Source organism: Channa argus, chromosome 7 (genome assembly GCF_033026475.1).
Source record: "Channa argus isolate prfri chromosome 7, Channa argus male v1.0, whole genome shotgun sequence".
Lineage (NCBI taxonomy): Eukaryota > Metazoa > Chordata > Actinopteri > Anabantiformes > Channidae > Channa > Channa argus.
The window spans coordinates 26,639,816-26,665,529 of NC_090203.1; the positions used below are offsets into that span (position 1 = coordinate 26,639,816).

At 38.4% G+C, this 25,714-nt stretch overlaps 3 protein-coding genes across 4 annotated transcripts; 1 reads left to right on the forward strand and 2 right to left on the reverse strand.

Annotated features, from left to right (window-relative positions):
• The first annotated feature begins 1,887 nt into the window (after window positions 1–1,887).
• On the forward strand, window positions 1,888–7,061 carry LOC137131069 (amine sulfotransferase-like). Of its 2 annotated transcripts, none has more exons than XM_067511879.1 (7): window positions 1,888–2,044; window positions 2,123–2,280; window positions 2,632–2,849; window positions 3,202–3,328; window positions 3,417–3,511; window positions 3,606–3,786; window positions 6,556–7,061. In XM_067511879.1, exons 2-7 carry the CDS (start codon window positions 2,124–2,126, stop codon window positions 6,678–6,680), a joined length of 903 nt encoding a protein of 300 aa, XP_067367980.1. In that variant the 5' UTR covers window positions 1,888–2,044; window position 2,123; the 3' UTR covers window positions 6,681–7,061. The 2 variants fall into 2 exon arrangements, with proteins under 2 accessions (XP_067367980.1, XP_067367981.1); XM_067511880.1 differs by having other exon boundaries at window positions 1,937–2,038.
• Window positions 7,062–12,584: 5,523 nt separating this feature from the next.
• Window positions 12,585–19,489, reverse strand: rwdd1 (RWD domain containing 1). The gene is made up of 7 exons (XM_067511049.1): window positions 19,097–19,489; window positions 18,400–18,465; window positions 18,088–18,218; window positions 16,425–16,568; window positions 14,620–14,758; window positions 14,474–14,530; window positions 12,585–14,210 (listed from the first exon to the last, which is right to left on the reverse strand). The coding sequence occupies exons 1-7, from the start codon at window positions 19,167–19,169 to the stop codon at window positions 14,098–14,100; spliced, it is 723 nt and encodes a 240-aa protein (XP_067367150.1). The 5' UTR covers window positions 19,170–19,489; the 3' UTR covers window positions 12,585–14,097.
• Window positions 19,490–22,086: 2,597 nt separating this feature from the next.
• On the reverse strand, window positions 22,087–25,697 carry LOC137130643 (calcium homeostasis modulator protein 5-like). Its single transcript, XM_067511048.1, has 3 exons — window positions 25,540–25,697; window positions 24,844–25,415; window positions 22,087–24,053 (listed from the first exon to the last, which is right to left on the reverse strand). Exons 2-3 carry the CDS (start codon window positions 25,384–25,386, stop codon window positions 23,664–23,666), a joined length of 933 nt encoding a protein of 310 aa, XP_067367149.1. The 5' UTR covers window positions 25,387–25,415; window positions 25,540–25,697; the 3' UTR covers window positions 22,087–23,663.
• Window positions 25,698–25,714: the final 17 nt, after the last annotated feature.

Here is a 25,714-nt window from a genome sequence, read left to right on the forward strand (position 1 = left end):
CTAAAGGCTCTACCTCCCATTCTACCTTTGGAAATTCTGGGAACCACAAGTAGGCCTGCATTCTGAGAGCAAAGTGGTCTACTGGGATGATATGGTGCTATGAGGTCTTCTAAATATGATGGAGCCTGACCATTCAGAGCTTTATATGTAAGAAGCAGGGTTTTAAATTCTATTCTACATTTAATGGGAAGCCAATGGAGAGAAGCTAGTGAAGGTGAAATATGATCTCTCTTGCTAGTTCCAGTCAGCACTCTTGCTGCAGCATTTTGGATCAATTGCAGGCTCTTTAGGGAGTTAGTGGGGCATCCTGAAAGTAGGGAATTACAGTAGTCCAACCTAGAAGTAACAAATGCATGGACCAGTTTTTCGGCATCACTTTGAGACAGGATGCTCCTAATTTTGGCAATGTTCCGTAGGTGGAAGAAGGCTGTTCTAGAGATTTGTACACCAATCAGCCAACATTAATATATCTTCCTTTTACATTACAAATATGATCTTGTGTTTACAAAAACATTATGAACTAATAAAGGGTGATGCATCACTGTGGGCTAATTACCTGTCAGGACAGAAAGTGTTCAAATCAGTTCCACCTGTACCAACAGTGAACTCTGATCTTAGTTTTTATCAATCAATTTTCTAGTTGAGTACTTCTGTACATTAACTTGCGTGAAAGAAAGTGGTACTGTCACATTGCCGGTTCTTGGACTACAGTTTTTGTTAGTTTTACTTCCTGCTCCTGGCTTTTATTTTGTAGTCCCTTAACACCACTTCCCAGTTAGTTTCTTTAGCTTCTTTTTTCTCGTTAACCCTGATTGTTTTCACCTTTGCCCCCATGTATTTATACCCAGCTCTCCCCACTGTCCCCCTACAGATCATCTCTCATTTCCTCCTCCCTAAACCCTGAACATTTCTATGGATGGTCAGTACCTTTGGACATCACTCTCCCCGTTATGTGTTCTCCCAGTGCTCAGCCTGATTCCCAAGTTTGGACTATCTCCCCTTATGTTTTGGTCTGAGGTTTGTTTCATTCTCTTTCAGTGTTTTGGTTTTGTCCTTCATAATCCCTGCATGCTTGGTTATTTATTTGCCCCCTTCTGTCAGTCTGTTTTATATCTAGTTTGTTTGTTTTTCCTTGTAGTTAGTTCCCTTGCATCACTGTTATAATTTAGTTTACCTTCTCCCTCCAGCGTGTTTAAGTTGATGTTCTGTTCTTCCTTGTCTAGTTATTACTTTGTTTGTCTTCCTGCCCTCATGAATTTATTATTAGTTGTTGGGCATTTTGTTAATAAACCATCATTCACATTCAAACCTCCCCTTGCCATCTCCTCTTTTGGGTCCTACTAAAGTTAAATATGCACAGTAGTGTGACAGGTACTTGTATTTTGGCCAATACTTGATTGTACACCTGTGCAATCCAATACAGCAGCTCTGCTATGAATTCTACTTTTACAAGTTTATAAATTCTCAGTTTTTACTTTCAGTGTCTTGCTTAAGGACACTTAAACATGCAAAAGGAGCAGCTGGGAAATAAACCAACAACTGCTTTACCTCCTAAGACCGTCACCCCTAATAACCAAATTGAGTCATCACACATAAAGATTGTTCTGAAGAAACACTGCCATTTAATCTAGGACTAAAGTGTCTCACATGGATTATCAGGATTTACCCTGTCAGGACTATCATTAGGTCCTTTGTTAATTCACTGGCAAAATGTGCCTACACATGAACTTGTTTTTACTGCATGGTACTGTTGCTTGAACTTCTTTGGATGCTTTGTTAGCAGTAAAGTGCTGAATTTGTGGAAGACATCATAGTTCTGTTAAAGAACAACATGTTACTGCAAACAAAGAACTTGAGTAGTAGTAAAGTAATAGATCACAGTACAACAGGCGGGCCAGGCTGGAACTGAACAAAGACTGGGGGTGGAGCTGAAAGAAAAGTTTTGTGATTGTGTGTTTAAGCTAAATCACAGGGCAGAGGAGCCCAAGCAACCAAGTCCACAACGTGGATTGTCACACTTGGACGAACTCATATGAAAGTAAAGGTCAGTTTTATAAATGTTACTTCTGAGTGTGACACTGACTTCTCCTCTTATTTAATTTGAATAACTTTATTGCTACAGCATGGATTTACATGACGCCAATCCTCATGTCCATGAACTGGTGTTACACAAAGGCTTCTGGTTGATCAACGGAATTCATGATCTAGATGATGTGGACCAGATTTCCAGCCTCGAGACCAGAGACTCCGATGTGTTTGTTGTCACATACCCAAAGTCAGGTTTGTGCAAATGAGTTGTAGGAATGGGGTTGTTGCTGCAAGTTTCAGAGCAGGTTGTTGTTGTCTTCTGTGTCCATTAGTGGTGGTGCGTTTAAGGTCAGTGTGATTTTTAGATCACATTTTGAAGAACTTTTCCAGAGTAACGTCCTGCTATTGTTTATTTTGCAAACTGGTTTCAGTAGCGTGCAGTGTGCCATCTGATCAGCCAGACGTGTTTATTCTGGAAGCACTCAAGGAGAATAAAGGACTAATGTCCAGGAAGGACAGAACTCATTAACAATGTGATATATTTACTGCCATCATACACTCAGCGTACAAAGGGGATATTAAGCTGCCTGCTCTGTCTTACAGGGACTATCTGGATGCAGCAGATCTTGCTGCTGCTTGAGGCAAAGGGAGATGTGACAACCATCAGTAAACTCAACAACTTATCAAATGGTGATCTCATCCCCTGGATTGAAATAAAAGGTGGCAGACAGTCATTCATAACGGCTTCATCACCCAGGAAAAACGTCTCTCATTTGCCGTACCACTTCATGCCTTCTTCTCTGAGCCAGAAGAAGGGCAAGGTCCGGTGTTTCTCGATGTATTAGTCACCAGTTGTAACTTCTCCTGTGATAATACTGTATGAGTTGTAATTTACAACAGTACAATGTCCTTAATCATATGTTCACACAGCAGCCTCCACCTAAGGCAGTGGGAAAAACCATCTATGCTGATGGTGCCAAAAACTAACAAAATGTGGAAATGTGACCGGACCAAAAAAATAATTAAATAAAAAATAGATTTGAACCTTCACACAGACTGAAGCAAAATTGTTCGTAACACTGTTTTAAATCCGACAGGGAAAATAAAAATAATTCTCCAATAAACGCAATGAAGTCAATTGTTTTTCAGATCGAGACTTTTTCTCTCTTTTAGGTGATTTACGTGGCAAGAAATCCCAAAGATGTGCTTGTATCTTACTACCACTTCCATAAGATGGCAAAAATGTTGGAAACTCCAAAGGATTTTAATGACTTCTTTGAAAAATTCCTGAAAGGACGTGGTATGTGTTTGCACAGACAATGTTGCCTGTTCCATTTATGGCTCAAGATGAACAATTGAGTAGTGACATTGTGTATTATTTGTTACAGTGTTTGCAAGCAGCTGGTTTGAGCACATTAAGTCTTGGTATTCACACAAGGATGATGTAAACATGCTGTTCATCACTTATGAAGAAATGATTCAAGTAAGAAATCATTTCAATCTGTACTTGTATCACTCCGCAAAAATATATGAAAATAGAATTTCAGAGCATTTATTCTGCTGTGGTTTTTCATCAGGACCTGCAGGCTGCAGTGGAGAGGATCTCCTTGTTCCTTGGTGAAGAGCTCAGTGATGAGGAGCTGTCCAACACTGTGAAACACAGCACCTTCAGCAACATGAGGAAGATCCCTCAGGCCAGTTACGAGCAGGTGCCGGGTGACCTGCTCGACCACCACCAGGGAAGATTTATGAGGAAAGGTGAGGGCAGGGACACACCAAGCCGACTGTCCATAAGCTAACAATGCTGGTCTCAGGTCTATATCTATATCTATATTAGATATAGATATAGATGATGAATAAAAACATAGGAAAAATCACAAGGGGAAGTAATGGATAAAATAAATTACACATACTAAATACAATAAATTAATAGTGCACATAAAACAGTTTATTCACAAGCCAAGATAAAAAGGTGGATTTTAAGTTTGTGGTGTGTTTCCTGTTTGCGGCTCAGACAATGCTGATGTGACCTGTAGTAGCAGCTGGTTTGTTGATATCTACTCTAGTGACTAGCGACTGTGGCGCAGGAAGGTAGAGCGGTTGTCCACCAATCTCACAGTTGTTGGTTCAATCCCCGGCTCCTCCGGTCACATGTCGAAGTGTCCTTGAGCAAGACACTGAACCCCAACTTAGTTGCTCCTGGTGAGTGTTGGCCAGCTGCAGAGCAGCTCCCCCACCAGTGTATGAATGTGTGTGTGATTGTGAGTGTGAATGGGTAAATAAGAAGCAGTGTAAAGTGCTTTGAGTGCCAATAGGTAGAAAAGCGCTATATAAGTGCAGACCATTTACCATTTACCATGATATCTTGTGTGTTTACAGTACACGATCTAAAGCTCTTCTCCATAATACTTGCATAAAACAATTACTGAACTACTTTCCCAATGATTACAGAATTTACAGAATATTAAAGGATAACTACAGTTGTTCACTACATAAGTCTTTTCTATTTATTTCATTCTGTAACTTGCACTGACATGTTTCTTTCATAAATAGAACCCAACTAAAAAAAGGTTGGGTGTAAAATGTAAATACAAACAGAATGCAATGATTTGCAAATCTCATCTACCCATATTTTATTCACAATAGAACATAAACACATCAGATTTTGAAACTGAGATGTTTTAATGTTGTATGGAAAATATGATCTCATTTTGAATTTGATGGCAGCAACACATCTCAAAAATCTTGGAACAGGACAATGTTTATCCTTTTGTAGCATCCCCTCTTCTTTGAACAACTGTCTGTAAATTTCTGCGAAGTGAGGACAGGATTGTTGTCCCATTCTTGGCTGCTGCAGGATTTCAACTGCTTAACAGTCCTGGGACTTTGTTAGTGGATTTTACATTTTATGATGTGCAAAATGTTTTCTATTGATGGTCTGGACTGCAGACAGGCCAGTTCAGCAACCAGACTCTTTTCCTGCAAACCCAAGTTGTTGTGATTGATGCCTCATGTGGTTTAGCATTGTCTTGCTGAAGTATGTAAGGCCTTCCCTGAAAAAGAAGTTGTCTGGATGGGAGCACATGTTGCTCTAAAACCTCTATGTACTTCTCAGGAATGATGGTGCCTTTACAGATGTGTAAGTTGCCCAATATTATAGGCACTAATGGCCCCCAAACTGTTTTCCATTTTGCCTAAGACCATTTTAAATGAGCTTTGGCCCAGAGAACACGGCAGCGTTTCTAGGTTGTCTTCACATATGGCTTCTTCTTTGCATGAAACAGCTTTAACTTACATTTGTAGATTGCACAGTGAACTGTATTCACCAACTGAGGGCCCAAATATCACACGCATCCAGTTTTGACCTTTGGCCTTGTCCCTTGCTCACAGAGATTCCTCCTCATTCTCTGAATCTTTTGATGATATTACATACTGTAGATGGGTGGATGGTGGGATCTTCAAAGTCTTTTGAAGTCATTTTTCTGAAAATGTTCCACAATTTTTAGATGCACTTTGTCACAGATTAGTGAACCTCTGCCCATCTTTACATTCAAGAGACCCTTCCTCTAAGAAATACTCCTTTTTATACCCAGTCATGTTACTGACCTGCTGCCAATTAACCTAATTAGTTTTCAAAAGCTCCTACATTTGTTTTTTTTTTTGTTTTTTGCAGCAATTACTTTTCTAGCCTTTTGTTGCCCCTGTTCCAACATCTCTCCTTTTGAATTTGATGGCAGCAACACATCTCAAAACGACCCAACATCTGATATGATAATTTATGTTCTATTGTGAATAAGATATGGGTTGATAGGATTTGCAAATCATTGAATTCAGTTTTTATTTATGTTTTACACATCGTCCCAACTTTTTTTGAACTGGGGTTGTACTTAGTGGAGAAATCTTTAATAGCATTTTCAGCTTGTTTGGGGCAACTGTTAATGAGTTGTCAGTAATTCACACCTGTCACATGCAAGTAGCTTAACGATTCTGATCCCATTCTTCCATTTACCTGCATTAGCCTTAATATTCAATGTACAGTATCTGACGCAGTGTATTTTTCAGGACTTGATCTAAATACTTGATGTAAAAGGTTAAAAATATTAATATACTGTGTGTTGTTGAATTGTCCACTCATGGCAAACTTATTCACCTAATATACTACCTCATTGTTGGGGTATAAGCTCCTTGTGCTGACCACTGACGCAAACGGGTACCTAAAGTGTCATGTAACGCAAAGTGACTGGACATACTGGTGCTTTTTGAGGCCTCTGGAATGAGACTGGGCTGCCCTCCAAGCCTTTTTGTCCCTGTCATGTTAATAAGCAACTGGAAAGTGACAAAATGGTTCAGTTAGCTGTGTCATAAACTACACTGTCAAATGTACACAGTATAGTATTTCTACGCAAGTGACTATATTGAATCTATCTGTATGAAACTGTTGGACATGCATTGAATGTCCAGACTACAGGCCAGAGTGAGGATGACTGACAACAACCTTTTCCTCCTTTCTTGTTCTGTGAACACAAGGCACCATCGGTGACTGGAAGAACCACTTCACTGTGGCTCAGAACGAGAAGTTTGAAGAGCACTTCCACAGAGAGATGATGGACTTTCCTCTGTCTTTTATCTGGGACATCAAGGACATTAAGTGATGGGCTGTGCGTGTCGTGACAACACAAAGAAGAATGATCATAGTTGCAGCGTTGTGATACTTTCTGATAAACAGAAACAGCGTCTGTTTTCTTCACATTTCATTGTACTGCTGTTTTTTTCTTCCTTAGCCACTTGTGGACACTCATTTTGAAAATCTATGTAAAGCTATATAGGTCAGAATGCTGCATTTTTAGCACAGTGCAGGTCATGTCTCAATGTTTTATGTAGGTTATGTAAAAACACATGTTAAAAACAATCTTGGAAATATTTTATTTTCATATTGAGTTTTTTTGATGTTTTAATTCATTTTTTCTTACATTATATGATCAGCACAGTCACAAATCTACTTGTATTGTAATTAAACAAAAGCTCTGAAAACATGTGGTGTGTCAGAGTGTTTAGTGATCCACAATTTTGCCGAAGAAAAAGAAAAAGGATTTGATACATGATTGATATGCACAGACGGGGAAATGGGGAAGGTTGTGTGTGTGTGGAAGGGCATCCAGCATAAAACCTGTAGATATTTAAATTTACAGATCATTAACCAGACTTCCATACCCGATTGGTGGAGACCTGAGCTACCAATCACTACCAACAGTACTTTAAACCAACAGGTACCAGTGGAAAATATGCTGACGCTGGGCAGAGGAGGAGAAAGAGAGAGTGGACGCATGTTTGGAGGCAGCAGGAGAGGAGGGGTGTGGAGGTGAGAGTAGGAAACTTGTTGGCGTGGGGGAGAGAGCTGGGTGATGTGATGGAAAGGAGAAAGGTAGATGTTCCTTGTGTACAAGAGAGATTAACTGCAGTGATTTTTATAGTCCAGTCTTTGGAAGCAGCCAGGTGTGTAGTGCACTGTGGGGTTACACCATCCACTGTTTACCAGGTTTGAATGCAAAATAATGCTACACAATAAGGACAGACCTTTACATTCATGTTTGCTCTTTGTTAAGGGATTTCTGTGGCTCTTTAATTCTGTGTGTCCTCACCTTGTATCGAGCTCTCTGGACATTTTAGTAGCGTTTATCAGTGTTTTATTCTTTAAATGACAGAGCTGTTAGACTGTTGCTGTCATTGTGTGATGCTCCAACAGGAGGAGTTTAGATAAAAAACTTAAAAAAGCATCAGATCATAAAACAGCTTCAACCCATCATTTATGACTGTTATCATTAATTGGTTAATGTCCCACCCAAACCTAAAGCAACACTGGTCCACAAAAAGAGACAACGAGAAAAAAAATAGTCACGTACTTTTAATTTGAACATTTCAAGTAAAATATAAATTATGTACTTACTTACTATTACTTAATTAGAAATGACACTGGGTGCTTCTACTAGTACATTTTAGTTTGCACATTTGTATTTGTACATGCTGCTGTTATCCTGTAGGACACCTTGATAAAGTCATGATGCTCACTCAACAGTACTTCAAACCTGGAATGATGTTTTCTTGTGTTTTTCTTTTAGGCCATAAATAGTTCAGCATGTTCCTCCAGAACAAATCAGGCTTTATTTCTTTAATCCCTAAAACATTTTCCCAGAAGCATTAAGTGTCAAGTTGCTTTTCAATAAACTTCAGGTACTTTACTTTTTACACCAGCACTTTGAATGTTAAATGGGTGTGTTCAGCAGTTCAAGAGATGAAAGATTATAATTGTGTTTCTTAGCTTAAGAACATTGTGTTCATCTGTACTTGTAAGCTACATAAATATTAGGTCACATTTTATGACCAATTAAAACAAAACAACATGTCTTTCCAAAGAGTTCAAACACTTTCCCGCCACTATGACATTTACAAAAACATTAATTTTGCACCCTCCTCAGGACAAAGCTCACCGTTTAAATACATTATTAAAACATAATAAATCACAAGATGTTGTTTGTTGTGTTTAACACTTTCATTGTGTGGCTGGACTGAGCACTGCAGCCTGAGATAATTGTAATACGCTGCAGAATAAAAGGAGTCACAGTAGCAGTACTTAAAACCAGTCTGCTGTGTCTACATAGCCACCACTGCCCCTGAGGAAAAGGAGGAGAGGGTCCACGGGTCGGGACTGTTTGCAAGCACGTGACCTGAGGTAAAGAGAGTCTAAGCACCACACAAAACCACAACAGTGGCGAAAAGAATATAAATATATTTACTAAACTGAAAAATTGTGCATTTTCTTATTATAGTTGAAAAAAAAGAGCAAAACAAATAATTAGGCTACTAGAAATGCTTAAATAAAAAAATTAAGTTAATTTTTAATTATAATACAACTTTATACATCTCTACTACATTTGGCTCACATCTTTTAGTTACTACTTACTTCTCAGATCAAATGCTCAGCCATTTAACTACTATCAGGATTAACAATGGATGACGTTTATCAAAAATTCAAATGTAAATTGGAAATACAAGAATGCCTACTTTTCTTTGTTAATTTCTGGTTGGATTTTAGTTAGACAACATTATGGGACCAAGCTGAATAATACACTTTAGTCTTTTAACTTTAGTCTTGCTTTTTCTTTCTGGTTTTGAAGTCGTATTCTCCAGGATGGGGAACAGCCTTTCGGGTTATCATGACACAGCCTCTCTTTGCTGTGGAAGTAGTTATCACCAAATCTTTACTAACTGTCCTGCAATGCTTTTTGAGCCTTTTGCAATAAAATGTGTTTGTTTCTAGAAGTCCTGCCATGTCTCCCTCCTAAGAAAAGCCATGTCTGTATTGTCCCTTAGTCTTTAGACAATATTTGTGTCTGCACAGATGAATCTGTTTCCTTTTAAATGTTCAGAAAATTATCCCAAGGGAAACCAAACTTGTTGACATCATCTTGTTTACCTGAGGTCTTAAGTGATTTCTTAGATAATCCTATGATTGCAAGCAACAGGACACTAGGTCTTATGGATAATCCTTAGTTTACTCTCAATGATGATAACGTCCAACATTCTTAAGTCCTGGCATCAATTTCTAGAAGCCGTCAAGCTGTTTAAAGTGACAGTAAATGTATTGTTCTGATCTGTGACCTGTAGTGGAGTGTCTCAGGTGAGCTGAGTGTGTCTGCACAAACTCCAATAACTCAGTCACTCGCTGTGTTTAAATCATATTACATTCACAGAATTGTCACTCTCGGCTGCAGTGTTAAAATTGATACACATCCTCCAAATTAATTTGGGCCATCGCTGCCTAATTCTTATTCCTCAAACCAGCAAAAATGTCCTCACAACAGTGGGCCCACGATACAAAAGTCAGAATTCCAAGGACAAGGCCATTTGGCCTTCAATATCTTACATTTTCAGAACACAATAAGGCAACTGGGCTGGACACTAAGGCTGACACACAAATGACATATTTTGTATGGTATATGTAAAGTAATCGGGCTGTGCACTTGTATTGTAATTTGGACTGTAAATAGCATTATCTGTGTAAAAACTGACTTTAAGGCATGAAGACCTCTAGCCCCTAATCCAACTAACTCTGCCGATGTAAACTCAGAAGACAGCTCGGAGGAAACATGGACAGACTATGGAGAAATTAGAAGATAGAATATTTTCTTTTAGAAACTGTTAATTCCTCTGACAAGTGCAACACCTTTATCATTTGCCAACATAGTGAACAGCATGGCTAGTATCTATTGAGGGGCCCACCCCTGGGCCCATCCAGCGTTAATGAGGATGTAACATTAAATTCTGTAGCACAGAGGTTTGTTGGAGTCCTCCCAGATGAACAGCTTTAATCAGTGCAACTTTCTTCTCAATACATCAATGACAGGCACACGTGAGGCTTTTGTATTATTAATGCCCTGAGAGTAACTGGGCTAAAAATTGGTTAAACAACCATAGAAAGACAGGGGACTGGAGTGTATCCCAGCTGTCATTAGGCAAGAGACGGTTACCCATCTCAGGGCCAACAAAGAGAGACATACACAGACAGACAATCATTCACACTCACATTCACAACTACAAGCAATATAGCAATATTAACCTGAAATGCATGTCTTTGGACTGAGGGAGGAAACCCATGCAAGCACAGGGAGAACATGCAAAGTCCACACAGAAAGGCTCTAGCTAGGAACTGGATTTGAATGCATGTCACATGCAAATCACGTCTCATAGAGTTTAATGCTTAAGGACTGTAAAATCATAAACTTTAGTAATGAAAATGAAAGTGTAACAAATGCAGTGACTGAAGTCCAGGTCAGAATTCAGGTTTGGCTGTTTAGAGTTGGTTAAAGTTTATTACAGTAATTAAAAATCACAGCAGAAGGAGCTGGCAAACTTAGAAAAAAATCAAAAGGCTAAGCGATCAAGTGATGAGGAAGAAAAACTGTTCCTGCTGGTAACAAGGTCAGAGAGGAATCTTACAGAATAGACAGAGTCAGGTAAAGTAACTGCTACAGTGTGATGAGTCTGGAAGGTGTCTCCTGCAGAATCATGAAAAACTAATTCAACAGGACACCAGATACCAGAATCTGGTAAATAACTGGTTTGCAGAGATACGTGGGAACCAGGACATAGCTTATTATGAGGTAAACAGGAGTAAACAGGAATCAGAAGCAATAAGCTAAGTAATTTAAACCAGGTAACTAACTGGTTGAAACTTAAAGTGAGGCCAAGGATAAACTATTTGGGTACGACAACACGAAACAATGAACATACTGAAAATTCCCCTTTTAAATGTAGCCTATATCTTTGTACAGATACATTTTTAATAATAATACAATTAGGTTTTAATGGGAATTAGTGGATGTCTGCTGTCAAATTCACTCAGTCATGTCAAAGTCAATTATTATTATTATTAATTAAATTGGGTATTTGCTTTATAACAACCAACACTCCAACAGTTTCCTGACATTAAAATGTGCTTTGTTGATCTGTGTAATAATTCTGATACAAATTACTTTGTGTGCAGGTAAAAGCAGAGGAACATTTGATTTTAAAAAAGGACTCGTGCTGTTTCTGTGCTCAAGTTGTCTGGGGAGATGGGGGGGGGGGTATCAATGAGAGCACAGAAATAACAGAATAATACTACGCATTTTAATTACACAAAGTGTCCTATTAAGGTTTTCATAGAGGCTTAAAAATTAACTCTTAATATGTGACTTCAGTGGAGCAGTTTAATGTTAATTTATAACTGAATATGACTTACTGACAGGACTTGTTGTCCACATGCTGTAGCAAAAGACAGGACACATGCGCAGGGTAATTACGTGCCACCATCTACATTTTTACCATTAATAAATCAGTTCCAAAAAAAAAAAAATGCTACAAAATGACCCCCTCACCCACACAATTGTCAAGTCCTCTTTAAATACCAGCTGGTTAAGGAGGGTGTTGTGTTGTTTTAAACATGCTGCTTCACCTGTCTGTCTTATTGTGATGCATTGTGCACACTCTTCACTAGCATCGATCAGTTTGAGGACAAAATGCCATCAGCGTTTTGGTCATGATATCTGAGCACAATGGCCATTCAAGTATTGCAATTTTTTAGATTTTGATGAATTTCAAGAATTTCCACACAATCAAGAGTAATAGCAACAAAAAATGCAACGACACTATTACACCAGTGACAGGCAGCAATTTTAAAAAGAAAATAAATCCCAAAAAACTTGTAGGCAAGTATCAACATAGTCACTCAAGACAGTACTAATGGGGATACTTGTGCCTGGCAGAAAAAAAACTTACCTTAGTAATATTGTATATAATAGCATAATATTGTGGTATTGTGTAGTATTGTTACAATAGTAATGCAGGTTCATTCATGTTTGAGGGGGAGGGGCATGGCTGAAGACTGAAGACTAAGAATATTGTCATCTCAAACATTTTTAGTAGGAGGACATGTCACATTGGTCCAACTTAAATGAGTATTTTCCTTGAAAGACAGCACACGATACACTTAACCTGAAATGACGTTGTTTAAAATAACAATTCTGAGTACTGCATACTGAATTACAAGTACTTCTATTTTTTATTCTGAGTAATCCATACTGAATTACAAGTACTTCTATTTTTTTAGTTGTGTAAACATAATTGTAAGTGTACTTTACTTAATAAGCATTTGTAAGTAGAAATACTTACTATTTCTTACTGATATAAAGTGAAATTCTGGTTTGAGTTCACTTGTTTTTTTTAAGTGAGGTTAATCTATCAAAATTTACGGTATAAAAACTGATAATGAGGAGCCCAATCACACTGCAGTATATAGCTTTTTACACTGATGTTTTTTCTGATATTCCAATAATAACATACATTAGTATGAATCTATTAATAGGAATCTATAGCTGCAGCAGCAGTTTATTAAAGTTGTTTAAAATTGAATACATTATATAACTAGCTCTGTCTTGCATCTATAAGGTCACCGGTTTGAATCTTGGCTGGCTGTGTGGAGTTTGCATGTTCTCCCATGTTCCTGCAATGTTCATCAAGCTTAGGATCTTTGAAGTAACTAAGCATCTTAAAGAGACCAGGAAGGAGTTGTAGTGCCCACCCCTATGACATTATAGCATGGTCAGCAATGTCGTTTGGAGCCATCTCTAACCGACTGCATATTCTAAGATAACTGGTTTAAACAAATGTTTTAGAGAGTTTACTTTGAGGTAAACAAATAGGTCTACAAGAAGCCCTAAACTGTATCAGGGGACTTCAGATGTTCTTGTACAACCTGAGAACCATCATGGCAAAGTTCTGTCATGAACTAGATGCTGCTGGAACATGTCAATGTCGTCACAAATAATGGCTGGATGAATTGAAACCAAGTTCACTGTACAGAAGCTTGGTAGTGGTAGCATCATGATCTGAGGAAGGACCAGATGGACTTAGGGATAAGGACCTCAGAACTGTTCAGTATTACCTCAAACCATCAGCTAGATGCCTGAAACATGGGCACTTGAGTAGTGGACATTAAGCCATTGTAATGAACTTCCCAAAGTCCTGTGAAAACCATTCTGTCCCAGAGAAAGAAAAAATAAAATAAAAAAAGAAATCAATAATGCCATGACAGTCATGTCCACAATGAGTGTAAGTCCTAGGTGAAAGTGGAAAACTAAATACTATTTCTCTGCCATTGTCAATATTGATTTTATTATTGAAAGGTTGCCACAAGCACGTCTCTACTCTTACCTAAATACAAATTTGAATGCAGTAATCATACTTCTAATTGTAATTACCTGCTATAACTGATATTATACTGGACTCTCTTGGCCACACAGCCTGTCTGTCACTGCATATCAAACATCATCAGACCTAAGAAGGACCTTTCTCCACAAAATGTGTTTGTTCAGGCACAGAATTGAACACTAGTATTTGCACGTGTGTATGCTGTATTTATTTTCCCCTTTTCAATGCAGTTGTTGGATCTTCATGTGTCTCCTAAGACGACCATATTCCAAAGAGAAGCAGCACAATCCTGTTAGTCCTTAGCAGTTCTGTCCTCCTCCAGCTTCAGTCCTCATCACTGCCCATCTCTAAGGGGTCAAAATCAGGGTCGTCCTCATCCAAGTCCAAGTCCTCAATGTCCTGGAACAGTGACTCGTCCACTTCAACATTGTTTCCAGCTATAGAAGAAGATGGCAGCTGTGTGTTAGAATCGAACTAGTACTTCGGTACATTTCGGTGTCTTATGATCAATGCATTTAGAGATGGAGGAGGCAACGCAACCACATGTTGTGTTCACACTATATGGACCAAAGATTTCGGCCCACTATCAAAAAGGTTTTTTGTCCTGAATAAAAACAAGACTTTTTTTTCATTTCTACACAAATTTGTTAAACATTTTCACTTTTGTGTAAAACAAAACAAAGAAAAAAACACTCATTACCATCTTCAAGGAACTGAATATCTGATGTGTCCAGGTTGTGATCTCTCTCAAACAGCTGTTTACCTAGTGAGGAAAAAAGTATTTTTATGTAATCAACTCTTCAGGTAGTGAGCCTTGATAGAGAAGTGCTTTAGTGACAGTATCAGGTTTACCTGTAAGTTTGGGTTTTCCTGCCTGCTCCTCCTCCTTCTGTCTTTTCCTCCTCAATTCTGCCACCTCTAGCTCAAACGTGGCTTTCCATGCAAGGAAGTTTTCAATAGTTACTACTGTCCCCTGGAACGCTATCTGTCAAGCAGAAGAGAACATTTATTGACAACATTCACACAGAACTGTTCATTTTGGGGCAGTCACATACAAGACATAAACACATTAATATTCCCCACAACCATGAAAACTAAATTTTATTCAGCTTCACTGGAGGTATATATATGCTCGATGCTGAATTTTAATTTGCATTAGTTTATATCTAACACATTTTGACAGGGAATGTGTCATTTGTCCACAGTGAACTCACTGTTTGTGGTCAGCACCAGCACTTAGGTCATCTCTGCCATTCAAATGATGCTTAATTGCTAACAACACATCAGTAATATATTGGTCAACAATATATCATCTGCATAAATCTATATTTTAAAATCATACCCATACATCTTACCACCATTTATAAACTGATTAGCTCTTATAGCACATTTTAAAAGACTTTATTGCCTAAATAAAATTATAGGTAAAACTGGACATCCTTAGCTTGTAGATCTAGTTAGTACAAATGGGTAGTATTGGGTAGGACGAAACAATTACCTGTTTTTAAATCAGTACCGTTACCGTTTCAGTAATACTACAATAATAAGAGAAGTGCTCCCACTGGACCAGGTATCAGTTATGGTAAATGGTAAATGTTCTGCACTTATATAGCGCTTTTCTACCTATTGACACTCAAAGCGCTTTACACTGCTTCTTATTCACCCATTCACACTCACAATCACACACACACTCACACACCGGTGGGGGAAGCAACACTCACTGGGAGCAACTAAGTTGGGGTTCAGTGTCTTGCTCAAGGACACTTCGACATGTGACTGGAGGAGTCGGAGATTGAACCAACAACTGTGAGATTGGTGGACAACCGCTCTACCTTCCTGCGCCACAGTCGCCCCTGTTGACAGATCGATGGCCAAAGCGAGTGAGAGCATGACTTCAAAAGAAGTTGAATTGTGTGTGTGCGCACACAGTCAATCCACAATTCAAGATTCTGATTGGTTAAAAGATATGGATTAACTTAATAACCCAATGACGTTTGCTGTTTTATAGTGGAGATCCAGCCGAACAGCTTGGAAGTAATCCTAACACATAATAGGATACATAGCATCTCAATCTCAAATTTTCTAAATTCTCAAATTGTATTTTAATCATGGACCGTTTTGGCGTAAATCTGTAAGTCCAAGGAGAGTTCGCTAAATAACATTATCGACAAAGCTGCAAGCCTGAGTCTGACAGACAACAAGCATGTATGTATACTACTAACAACCAATTTGAGATCACGGAAACCTAATCCGCACTCTGCAGAGGATCATATTAGAGTGCTCAGGTACAAAGTTCTAAGAAGAGACTTAGATTTCAGGGTGCAATCCCGATCACATGCATGCTCTTCTCAGAGTCTGCTCTGCATGTTTTGGCTTCTCACTACTTATTAACACAAGAGGCCATTCATCAACAAGTTAAGGGGTGAGATGACTCAGAACATAAGAAACTGAGTCTCTAGCCCTAATACCGATGAAGCAATGTGATTGTTTTCCCATCTAAATCTGACAGACCTTGTGGGATAGAGGATCTGTCAGAAGGACAAAAATAAATGCCTACATTCAGTTGTGACAAGCTGATAGAAACTTACCTAACAAGATCTGAAGATGTAACATAGAGGATGGAGGTAAAATGTGCATTTTTCTTTTCTTACCTTCTCTGCTTCCTCTGCCTCTCTCTCCTTCCGCTGCTTTTCCTCTTCTTGTCTGTGTTTCATCATATCCACCATTTCGTTGAGTTTTTCCTGAACAGCTGTCACCAAGGTGAAAATCATTACCATGCCCAGGTTTTCTTCTGCCTGCAGAGTAACCACACTGAAACTGATACCAGTACACTGTAACAGGTTAGCACATGCAGTATACTAAGGTAGCAACCTTTTATTAACTTTTTAATGACTAGATCACTGTCATAAAGTTTATTAATTACTGAGTGAATCCATGCTGCTCACTAGTCATAGTATTTTATTTTATGTGGGCATCACAGTAACAGTGCAATGAGTTTTTAGCATGTTTAGTTTCATAACTAATTTGATTATTAATTTGTCAGTGTCGAAAAATTGTGTGGGGAGGATTTTGATAAAATGAGAGGGACTGAACTGAATGCACAGATTTATTATACAGAATTATTACACAGTGCCAAACGTTACAGATTAAAGCAGTAGATGGATAAATAAAAAAAATATACGACACAGTCAATTTCCTATGTACTTACAGCAAATAGGTTTGACATGTGACATCACCTTACCGGCTGGCAGACATGGACTCCATAAGCATATTGTTTTGCATTATCTGTCAATCACAAGAATCACTCTTTTTGAAGCTACAGTCACAATTCACCAGCTTTATGGTATGTTTCAATTAGTTCTTTCGGTGTTCAATATTTAGCTATCTAATTATAATTTTTTTGCTATTTTTGCTTTAGTGAAATGAGGATATTCCACCTTTTAAAGTCAAACCTCTGATAGATCTTTTGAAAAAAGTGTACATTGAAATGCACTTGTTGTAAAGTGTACAAGCCATCAGAAATCTATTAATTATTGATCAAAACTGTAAACATTTGCTCCCCTACTTCCAAGAAATGAGGGTAAAGTGATGACATCCAGTCAGGACTATTCTATTTTTTTACCTAGATGTAACTTATTCAAAAATGGTAACATGAAATAAGGGCCCTATTTCTATGGTTGAATATTTTTATTGTGACACTAATTAATGAGTATTAGATGGCATCAATTTCATAAATATGAAATATTGATTTTGACATATTGTTTATTAAAGCATGTTAAAGATAATAGTTTTAATATTCTATATGTATTAACTTAAACGTTTCATTTTTCAAATTACAAGAAAGCCTGGTTTTCATCATTTATGTTTGCTTATGGTCAGAGCCACTTCTAAATTTGGTTGCAAAACAGGACAAATACAAGTAATAAAATATTGACAAATTCTAGATTTCTTCATAAATCATTTGTATGCTCATTTAAGCCCAAATATAAGTGCACACTGTTTGTGTGTGAGACAGACAGATGTGGGCGACTGTGGCACAGGAAGGTAGAGCGGTTGTCTACCAATCTCACAGTTGTTGGTTCAATCCCCGGCTCCTCCGGTCACATGTCGAAGTGTCCTTGAGCAAGACACTGAACCCCAACTTAGTTGCTCCCGGTGAGTGTTGGCCAGCTGTATAGCAGCTCCCCCATCACTGTATGTGTGTGTGTGTGATTGTGAGTGTGAATGGGTAAATAAGAAGCAGTGTAAAGCGCTTTGAGTGCCAATAGGTAGAAAAGCGCTATATAAGTGCAGACCATTTACAGATATACACACCTGTTGTTGCAGTAACGTGAGGATATCCTTCACATCACTTTCCTCCAGGTTCTCCTGAGAGTGGATCTCCCACAGTGGAGGTTCATCTGGGTATTTCTCTACATATGTGAACTTTAGCATTGCTTCCACAGCTGCAAATTGGAACCAGAAAGCTCATATTGCCACAGACTTTGATATTTCAGTTTGCCAAATTACAATCTTCACATTTTACAGTAATGTTACATAAGATCACTGCCAAATGTTAATGTGAACAGAGAGGTCCAATAAAAATTGTTGACATTTTCCAATGACAAACACATCAATATTACTCACTTTCACCATTTGCCCCTGCATCCGATGTTACAGTGATGGTGAAGCTGGTGGGATCATCTGAAAGCACTGAAAACAGAATAGAATTAGTTACAGAATTTCTACTTTTTTTCCCAGTGGGTTTACCTAAATTTACCATTTGCCAAATAATCATCCTAGAGAAGTGGTTCTCTCTCCTGGTCTTTAAGGACCCCTGCTCTGCTTGTTTTCCCAAGTAATCCTGAACTATTCACTGCTAATTGCCTGGAACAAGTGTGTTCAGTTAATTACAAGCTGGAAGATACGATTATAGATTGGGGCAAAACAAAGTTAATTGGTATCTTCAAGCTTCTGATTGACAAGCTGCCAAGGTCCCATCAAGCATCATGGTGTATGAACAGGAGCATTGATACTTGAAACTACAATATATTGAGCTCCATACATTTGGCTAATTCTACATGAGATGTAAACCCAAAAATGAAAGCATTCACCTTTTCATTTCATATTGTGTTTTTTTCAACTTCTCAGTCAATGTAAGACGATACTAATAATTAAGCTTACTGTACGTCTATCAATTGCTGCAGCATGTCCGATTAGTTACGTTAAGGTTTTCACTGTTAGCCGAAATTCTAACGTTACGTTTCTGGAACTTCTTACTGGTTACTTGCTAGCCAGCGAGCTAGCTGCCCATTACTTCAACGTAAACTTAAGAAATCCCAACCTGTGAAAGAGTCTGGGTAGATGGACTCTATAGCTTCGAGTTCATTCCTTTGCTCCTCGGCGTAGTCTGTCATTTTGGTTCAGCCGTTTAGTTTTCTGGAAGTTAGACAAATCATCACCGCTATATTCAGGCCGACAAACTGTGTGAGGTGCTGCGTGTTCCTCTGCCCATGGTGATCGATGATATCGTCATTCGGTCTGGTTCTAACGCCAGAATAATTATATTTCTATTTGGGACATTCTCGAAGTTTATATGTGAGTGTCAGTGAACACTCACATATATGGGCACTAGCTGCGAATGGAGGTCTGTTTCTTTAGCCTGCTTCACCGACGTCCGTGTCACAGCATCACAGTCTTCTGATATCCATTTGTTAGGTCTGTTCCTGTTTCTTCTTCTTCTTCTTCTTCTTCTTCTTCTTCTTCTTCTTCTTCTTCTTCTTCTTCTTCTTCTTCTTCTTCTTCTTCTTCTTCTTCTTCTTCTCCGGGCATTGCTGCCATCCTCTGGATCCATTCTCTTCCTGTCTTCCCTTATATTCTGTGTATATGTTTGTCCTTTCAGATTGATCCCTTTTGCCAACAAAGGTGTCACTGTCCTAATGCCCAGGGGCGTCTCTCACCCGTCTCTCTACTCATCCCGATAAATAATAATCCTTTTACATATACTTTCAACTTTGTCAATGTGCTGATTCCATGTGAGCTTTTCATCAAACAGCACTACTAGAAATTTTATAAATTTAGCAACTTTAAATTGTTCACTTATACTGATTTTTGGTGATTTCTGGTATCATGTAACCTGGGATTTTGCTATCAACTTTCTCTACTGTAGCTTGCATTTTAATTATGAAATGTTCAATATGCCCTAAATATGCAATAGAAACAAAGCTTTACCTCAAACAACACAACTTGTGCTCAAACTTTTACACTCTGTCAATCAGTCACTACACAGTAGACAAGAAAATACAAAATACGTCTATCAATATCCAAATGTCCCATTATGGTTTTATTAGAGAGAACAAACTCTGCTGCCTCTGGCCCTGCACTTTTTTGAGACAATCTGTTGAATTAGTGTAAAAAAGAGATTTCATATAAAAGTTTTCTTGATTCGTTTCAATGTGCAAGTCTTTCTTTCAGACACTCAACATGGCTCAAAGTTTGAACTGTATAGATACAAAAACAAAACAGAAATTTCTCCTAAAATCAACTGAATGTGTGTTTTCCTTTTGTTTAATAGTTAATTCAATAATGTTTGGTCAACTGAATGATATGTGTTAACTGTTTTGAAAATGGATGTAAAAACTGTCAAACCAATCAAAAAGTTTTAGTACATTTACAAGAGAAGAAGATGATGATGATAAAGGGTGGGGCTTGGGAACTTATCTTATCTTCTCTGTACACCTCATTAGAGTATGAAATGTTTTAATAAATTTGACCTCTACTTTAAGGTTGTTATTGGAATTCATTATAACAGACGTAAAGACAGTCTTTAAAAACAGCTTGCTTTTCATAATTAAGGTAATTAAGATTCAATATTAAGAACAATGAACAGTAAAACATAAGTAATTCTTGAAAAACCTTATTTTGGAAGGAAGATCTTGGCTTTTAATGACAATTCCTTCTGTAGCCATAAAAATGCTTTTATACTATCAAAATAATTACATTTGTTTTGCACAGAGTATCTTGATTATTTGATAAATGATCAGACTGGTGCTGAACCTTTTTTGTCATAGTTGTCACATTTGGGTTTTTAATAGGACCTAAATGCAGGAGGCAGTGAGCACACAGGCAGGAAAACACAACTTAGAATCCCACAGTTACTTACACTACATTTAGTTTCTCAAAGCTCATTCCAAGCCACACGAAAGTAAAGGGGTGGGTGAAGCAAAAAAACAACAAATAATGAGCCTGAACACAGCTCAGGTGTGTGTGTTTATTGTCACACTGTCCAAGCATTTTGAGTATTTTGAACACACGTATTCATTGAGCATGAATACGTGTTAAAGTTTAATTTTAAATAACATTTAATTGATATATTAATTGATATTTAGAACTTTATTTATGGTCTGACCAGACAAGGAAGGTGGATTTAGAGGACATGAGTTTATCATGAGTATTATAATTTACAATATTTAAATTTAAACCAATAACAAGTTAAGCTTCACTGTATTTAACTAACTAGTTATGTATTTGATCAATATTATGTTATAACATCAATGCCAAGTGTAAATGTAAACTGTGTTTTTAAATATTTTGGAGCGAAATATTTCCATTATTTCTCCCAAACACAGTGATACATACAGTGCATGCTAGTGAACAAAACAGGGCTCAGCAGTACCCAGGCAGCCAACACCAACAAAACCGGTCACAACATGCAGAGCATGAAATACACACTGGAACGTAGAGCTGGCAAAACAGGCAGGCGTAAATACTGGCAGGATGACGGTGTAACTTACAACGTGTATGAGAGTGTGTGGTGAAGGTCGGATGATTGGAGCAGCAGGTTTAATTTACAACATTGGTTTACAGCATTGATGATCTTCAGCTGTATAAAGTAAAAAAAAAGACAGGTTATACCTGTTTGCCTAATTACAACTATCCGTCCACACACAAAATGACCTAATTAGTTATTTATAAATGGCTTTTCAAAGACTGCATGTGGGGGAGGCTACGTTTCAGAACAGCTTCAGGCAACAGAGCCACAACCAAGTCATAGACGTTTTGCTACAGGGACTGTTTTTGTGGGGCAGAGAAACCGTTAGGCTCTAAACTAATAACAGTTACTCAGTCACCTCTGTGTAGCAGATGCACATTGTAACCAAAACAATCTGTTTGTACATGACGGGATAAACTACCTTTTAACTTAAGTGCTGCCTAAGTGTTTTTCTTTAATGGAGGTAGGAAGGACCTTGACTACATTTTCCAAGCCAAGCAGTCCTCATCTTTGATCCCTTCTATCTTGTCGAATGAAAACATATAGGTCATACAACAGACATGTTGCCCTTGTGTGATCAGTTTTGTTTTATCTCCTGAAAATGAATTTGACATAACAATAAAAAACATTACAGATTATAACTTTAATGACCCACTGTACACACAAGTACTGGATGCAAAGAAAACCTTTTCATGAAAGCCAGGGGTGGAGGACGTATTCTGATCTTTTAACATAAATGCAGAAAAAGTTTTAAAAGTAAAATTACTTAGAACACACAACATGTCCTGTGAATGTATATTATTAGAGCACATGATTATCATAATAGGATGCATGAATGTGTGCACAGTGTTTTACTGTTAATGTGGGGCTTATTCTAATTTTTTGTTATTATTTCAAGATTAGATTAATTCACTATGAAAATAATTAGAAATCATTATTTTCATAGTTAGTTAATATCATTATAGATCATTACATTATTGATTCCTTTGTTTAGTTTGTAAATAATAGGAAATTATGACAATTGCCCATTATCACTGTTATTCAGAGCAAATAAAAAAACAAATCAGAAAATAGAAAATTTGGCATTTAGGTATAAAGTGCCTGGAATTTGAATTTACAGACCAGTGCAGTATAGAAAACTGCCCATTGTTTGTGTACAGCAATGCTGATGCAGATTAGCTGTTCATCTGTTAGAGGGAAGGTACATGAACAGTTTTAAGAGAGGAACAAAACACTTCCTTCACTGTTAAACGTAACCACTTAAGTGATACAAAGCCATGTTTACAGTGGTTGACTTTAACGAAGAGACGTCCTCCATTTTTACCTACCACACAAACACAAAAGATACTTCATGTAGTATTACAGTTTACAGTCTTTTATAGTTTTGATTCCTCATGTACAGATAACGCAAGAGCCTGAGTAAATTGGTGTTATTCCAGTTTTTTATTTATTGGTTCTACCGTCACCTGTTAGAGTGTGTAGAAGGTTTGCTGGGTGCTGGTGAGAATTTATCTGTGTGATTTGTAAAATCGGCTATGATAGTATGATAGATGGATTCATTTTATTTGTTAGACGTATACAATGGTGGAAGTATTACATTTAATTTTAAAAAAGCATTGGTACTTTGGATTTGAGAAAAGTCTTTTAGACGTGTGAATGTTGTGCAGTGATTTTAAAACCTGCATCAGGCTTATAAGCGTCATTGCACTGGAGGTAATGTGACATGTAAGTAGGATATATGCCCGTTTTAATGTAAACATAAATCTCTCTTGATGAACAACAGCTGGTCACACTCTGGCCCTGTGGTTCAAATGAGCTAAAACCACCACATCCTGAAAGCTGCAACCCTGACTGCAGCTCATCCTGTGACAGGGTTAAGTTAGTTTGCAAATCTAATGTAAAACCAGGTATATTAATTCCCTCAGTAACACAACGTCATTATTGCATAGTGTGCATATAAAAGTGATCATGTCCTTTATCGTTTCATATTCTTAGAGGAGGTCAAACCATTGCAATTTAGAAACATCTGCATTCTTTGGAGAAACAGAGGGCAGCTTTGTCTGAAAGCTGAATCTTACTGACACACAAAAGACTGAGTTAAATGTCAACAGCTTGGATGGGAAACAAACTTTTCCCTCCTCTAGCTTATCTGTAATTCATTCTCTGACTCCAGGACTGGCCTCTTCTCTGGTGTGAAGTCCCTGTCCGCCCTCTCCACGTACCGCTGCAGGGTACTGTAATACTGCTCGCTCCTGGAAAAGGTGTAGAGTGCAGAGATCTCCTCCCATGCCTTGTGGTTGGGGAAAGGAAACGGAACGGGGTCCTTGTTTTCAAAGAAGCTCTGCAGGTTTCTGTCGGCGAGCTTGGTGGCATATTCCAAAGACACGGTATCGAAGCGCTCCATCTCTTTCTCCATGTAGCGTTTCCAGAATGTGAGCTGCAGGTAGCTGACTTTGGAGCGACAGTTTTTGTAGCATGTACCCAAAAGGCCCACAAATGCAGAAATAATGATGATACACCAGCCCAGGATCTGCAGAAATTCAAGACACAAAAAAATGAACACACACATGATGCTGGTAATTGAATCAGGCAGTAAAGGAATGTTAATAGAGTTAGGGTCATCTGTGGGTCTGGAGAAAAATGCCCAGGATGAGTAGGCCACCAGAACACCATGACCCAGTGCTGTAGGAGTCTGACTCAGAAGGGACACAAATTCAGGGTGTCTTCGGCTAAGCTGACTAATCTGTCTGTTGTCCATCAAATGTATGGAAGTGCAAAATTAAATCACTGAATTACTTCATAATCCCTTTAATTACAATCAATGAAGCAACATTCAGATAACAATGTTCTTTTGTCCATAAAAACATTCAGCATAGCTTTAGAGCAAATATATCTGCTCACACCTGCCATGCAGCTTTTTTTTTATTACACTTGAATAGGTTTAGAGAGTTTAAGGGATGGATTTTAAAATCAATAATCTGCTTAAGTATTAATGATTATATGTAAAAGATAGATGCATCGGAAGGTGTCATTTGGAATTTCCAGTCCCCACTGTATGTCAAACTCCCAAAACACTATACACTACATTTCCCATAACGCAGCTGGGTAGCAACCTGAAACGCCCTTTTCTTTTGAACTCCATATCTACAATTTGTGAGAAATATGTTAAGTCATAATTTGGGTTACCAAATTTAAAAATGGGATCAACCTTGTGACACCACTGTGACATTATGTTTTTTGAAATCTCAGATGTGACTAAGCTCAACTGTACAACTGTTTGGACAGGATGAGTTGGACTTCAGATAAAGTGCAGCCCTCACCTGTGACTGGGCCCTCAGCATTAGCAGCAGGTCCTTGGTCTCATCGCTAGGCAGTTGGGACCGGCCACAGGGCACCCGAGCCAGCTCCTCCCGACACTTCAAGGTCTTGTTTTTACAGAACATATCCACCACCACTTTATCATCAACACCACTGATAGCACACTCATAAAAGGTCCCACTGAGCAGGGCCACAGAGAGCCACATTATAGGTGCCACACAAGCCCCGGTAAAGATGCTCAGCAATACCCTGACACAGCCAAAGCAGTTCCCATGGGGACAGAGCTTCACTGGATTGAGGCAGCAGCCAGTGTAGAGCCTCCACAACCTGTTGTTAAAGAACAATCCAAATATTAAGAGCACTGCAGCTGGGCCCAGAAGGAAAACCATGCCATAGGCAAAGTTCTGGTCTTGGTTGCAGGGGCACTGAAAAGAGACCAAGGAGAAGATTCGCTCCCCACCGATGGTCATCAGAGCCATGAAACTGTATCCAATGGTGGCTTTCTGGTTCATGAAGAAACGCAGGACAGTCTGGAAGCTATCCATGCTGACAGCTGGGAGATTTCAGGCACAATCTACAAAAACCGAGGCCAAGTAAAAGACAACAAGTGAGTGAGATGTGAGTTGTTGAGAGTGTGTGCAGCCTGAAGTCAGTCCACTGTTCCTTCACAGCACAAAGGCAAAACACATATGCCAAACCTGTTTGTGCTCCTCCCTTTGGCTGGCTCCTCCTTTAGTCACTCTGATGCTCCCTTCACCCACCGACACAAAAGGAATGTCTGTTGTATGTGTTTGCCTCGCAGGCTCTAACATGTTTGAGGAAGTTATCTGCACAAATCCTGCTGTTTAGGTTCTTCTTATTGCCAGTCATTGT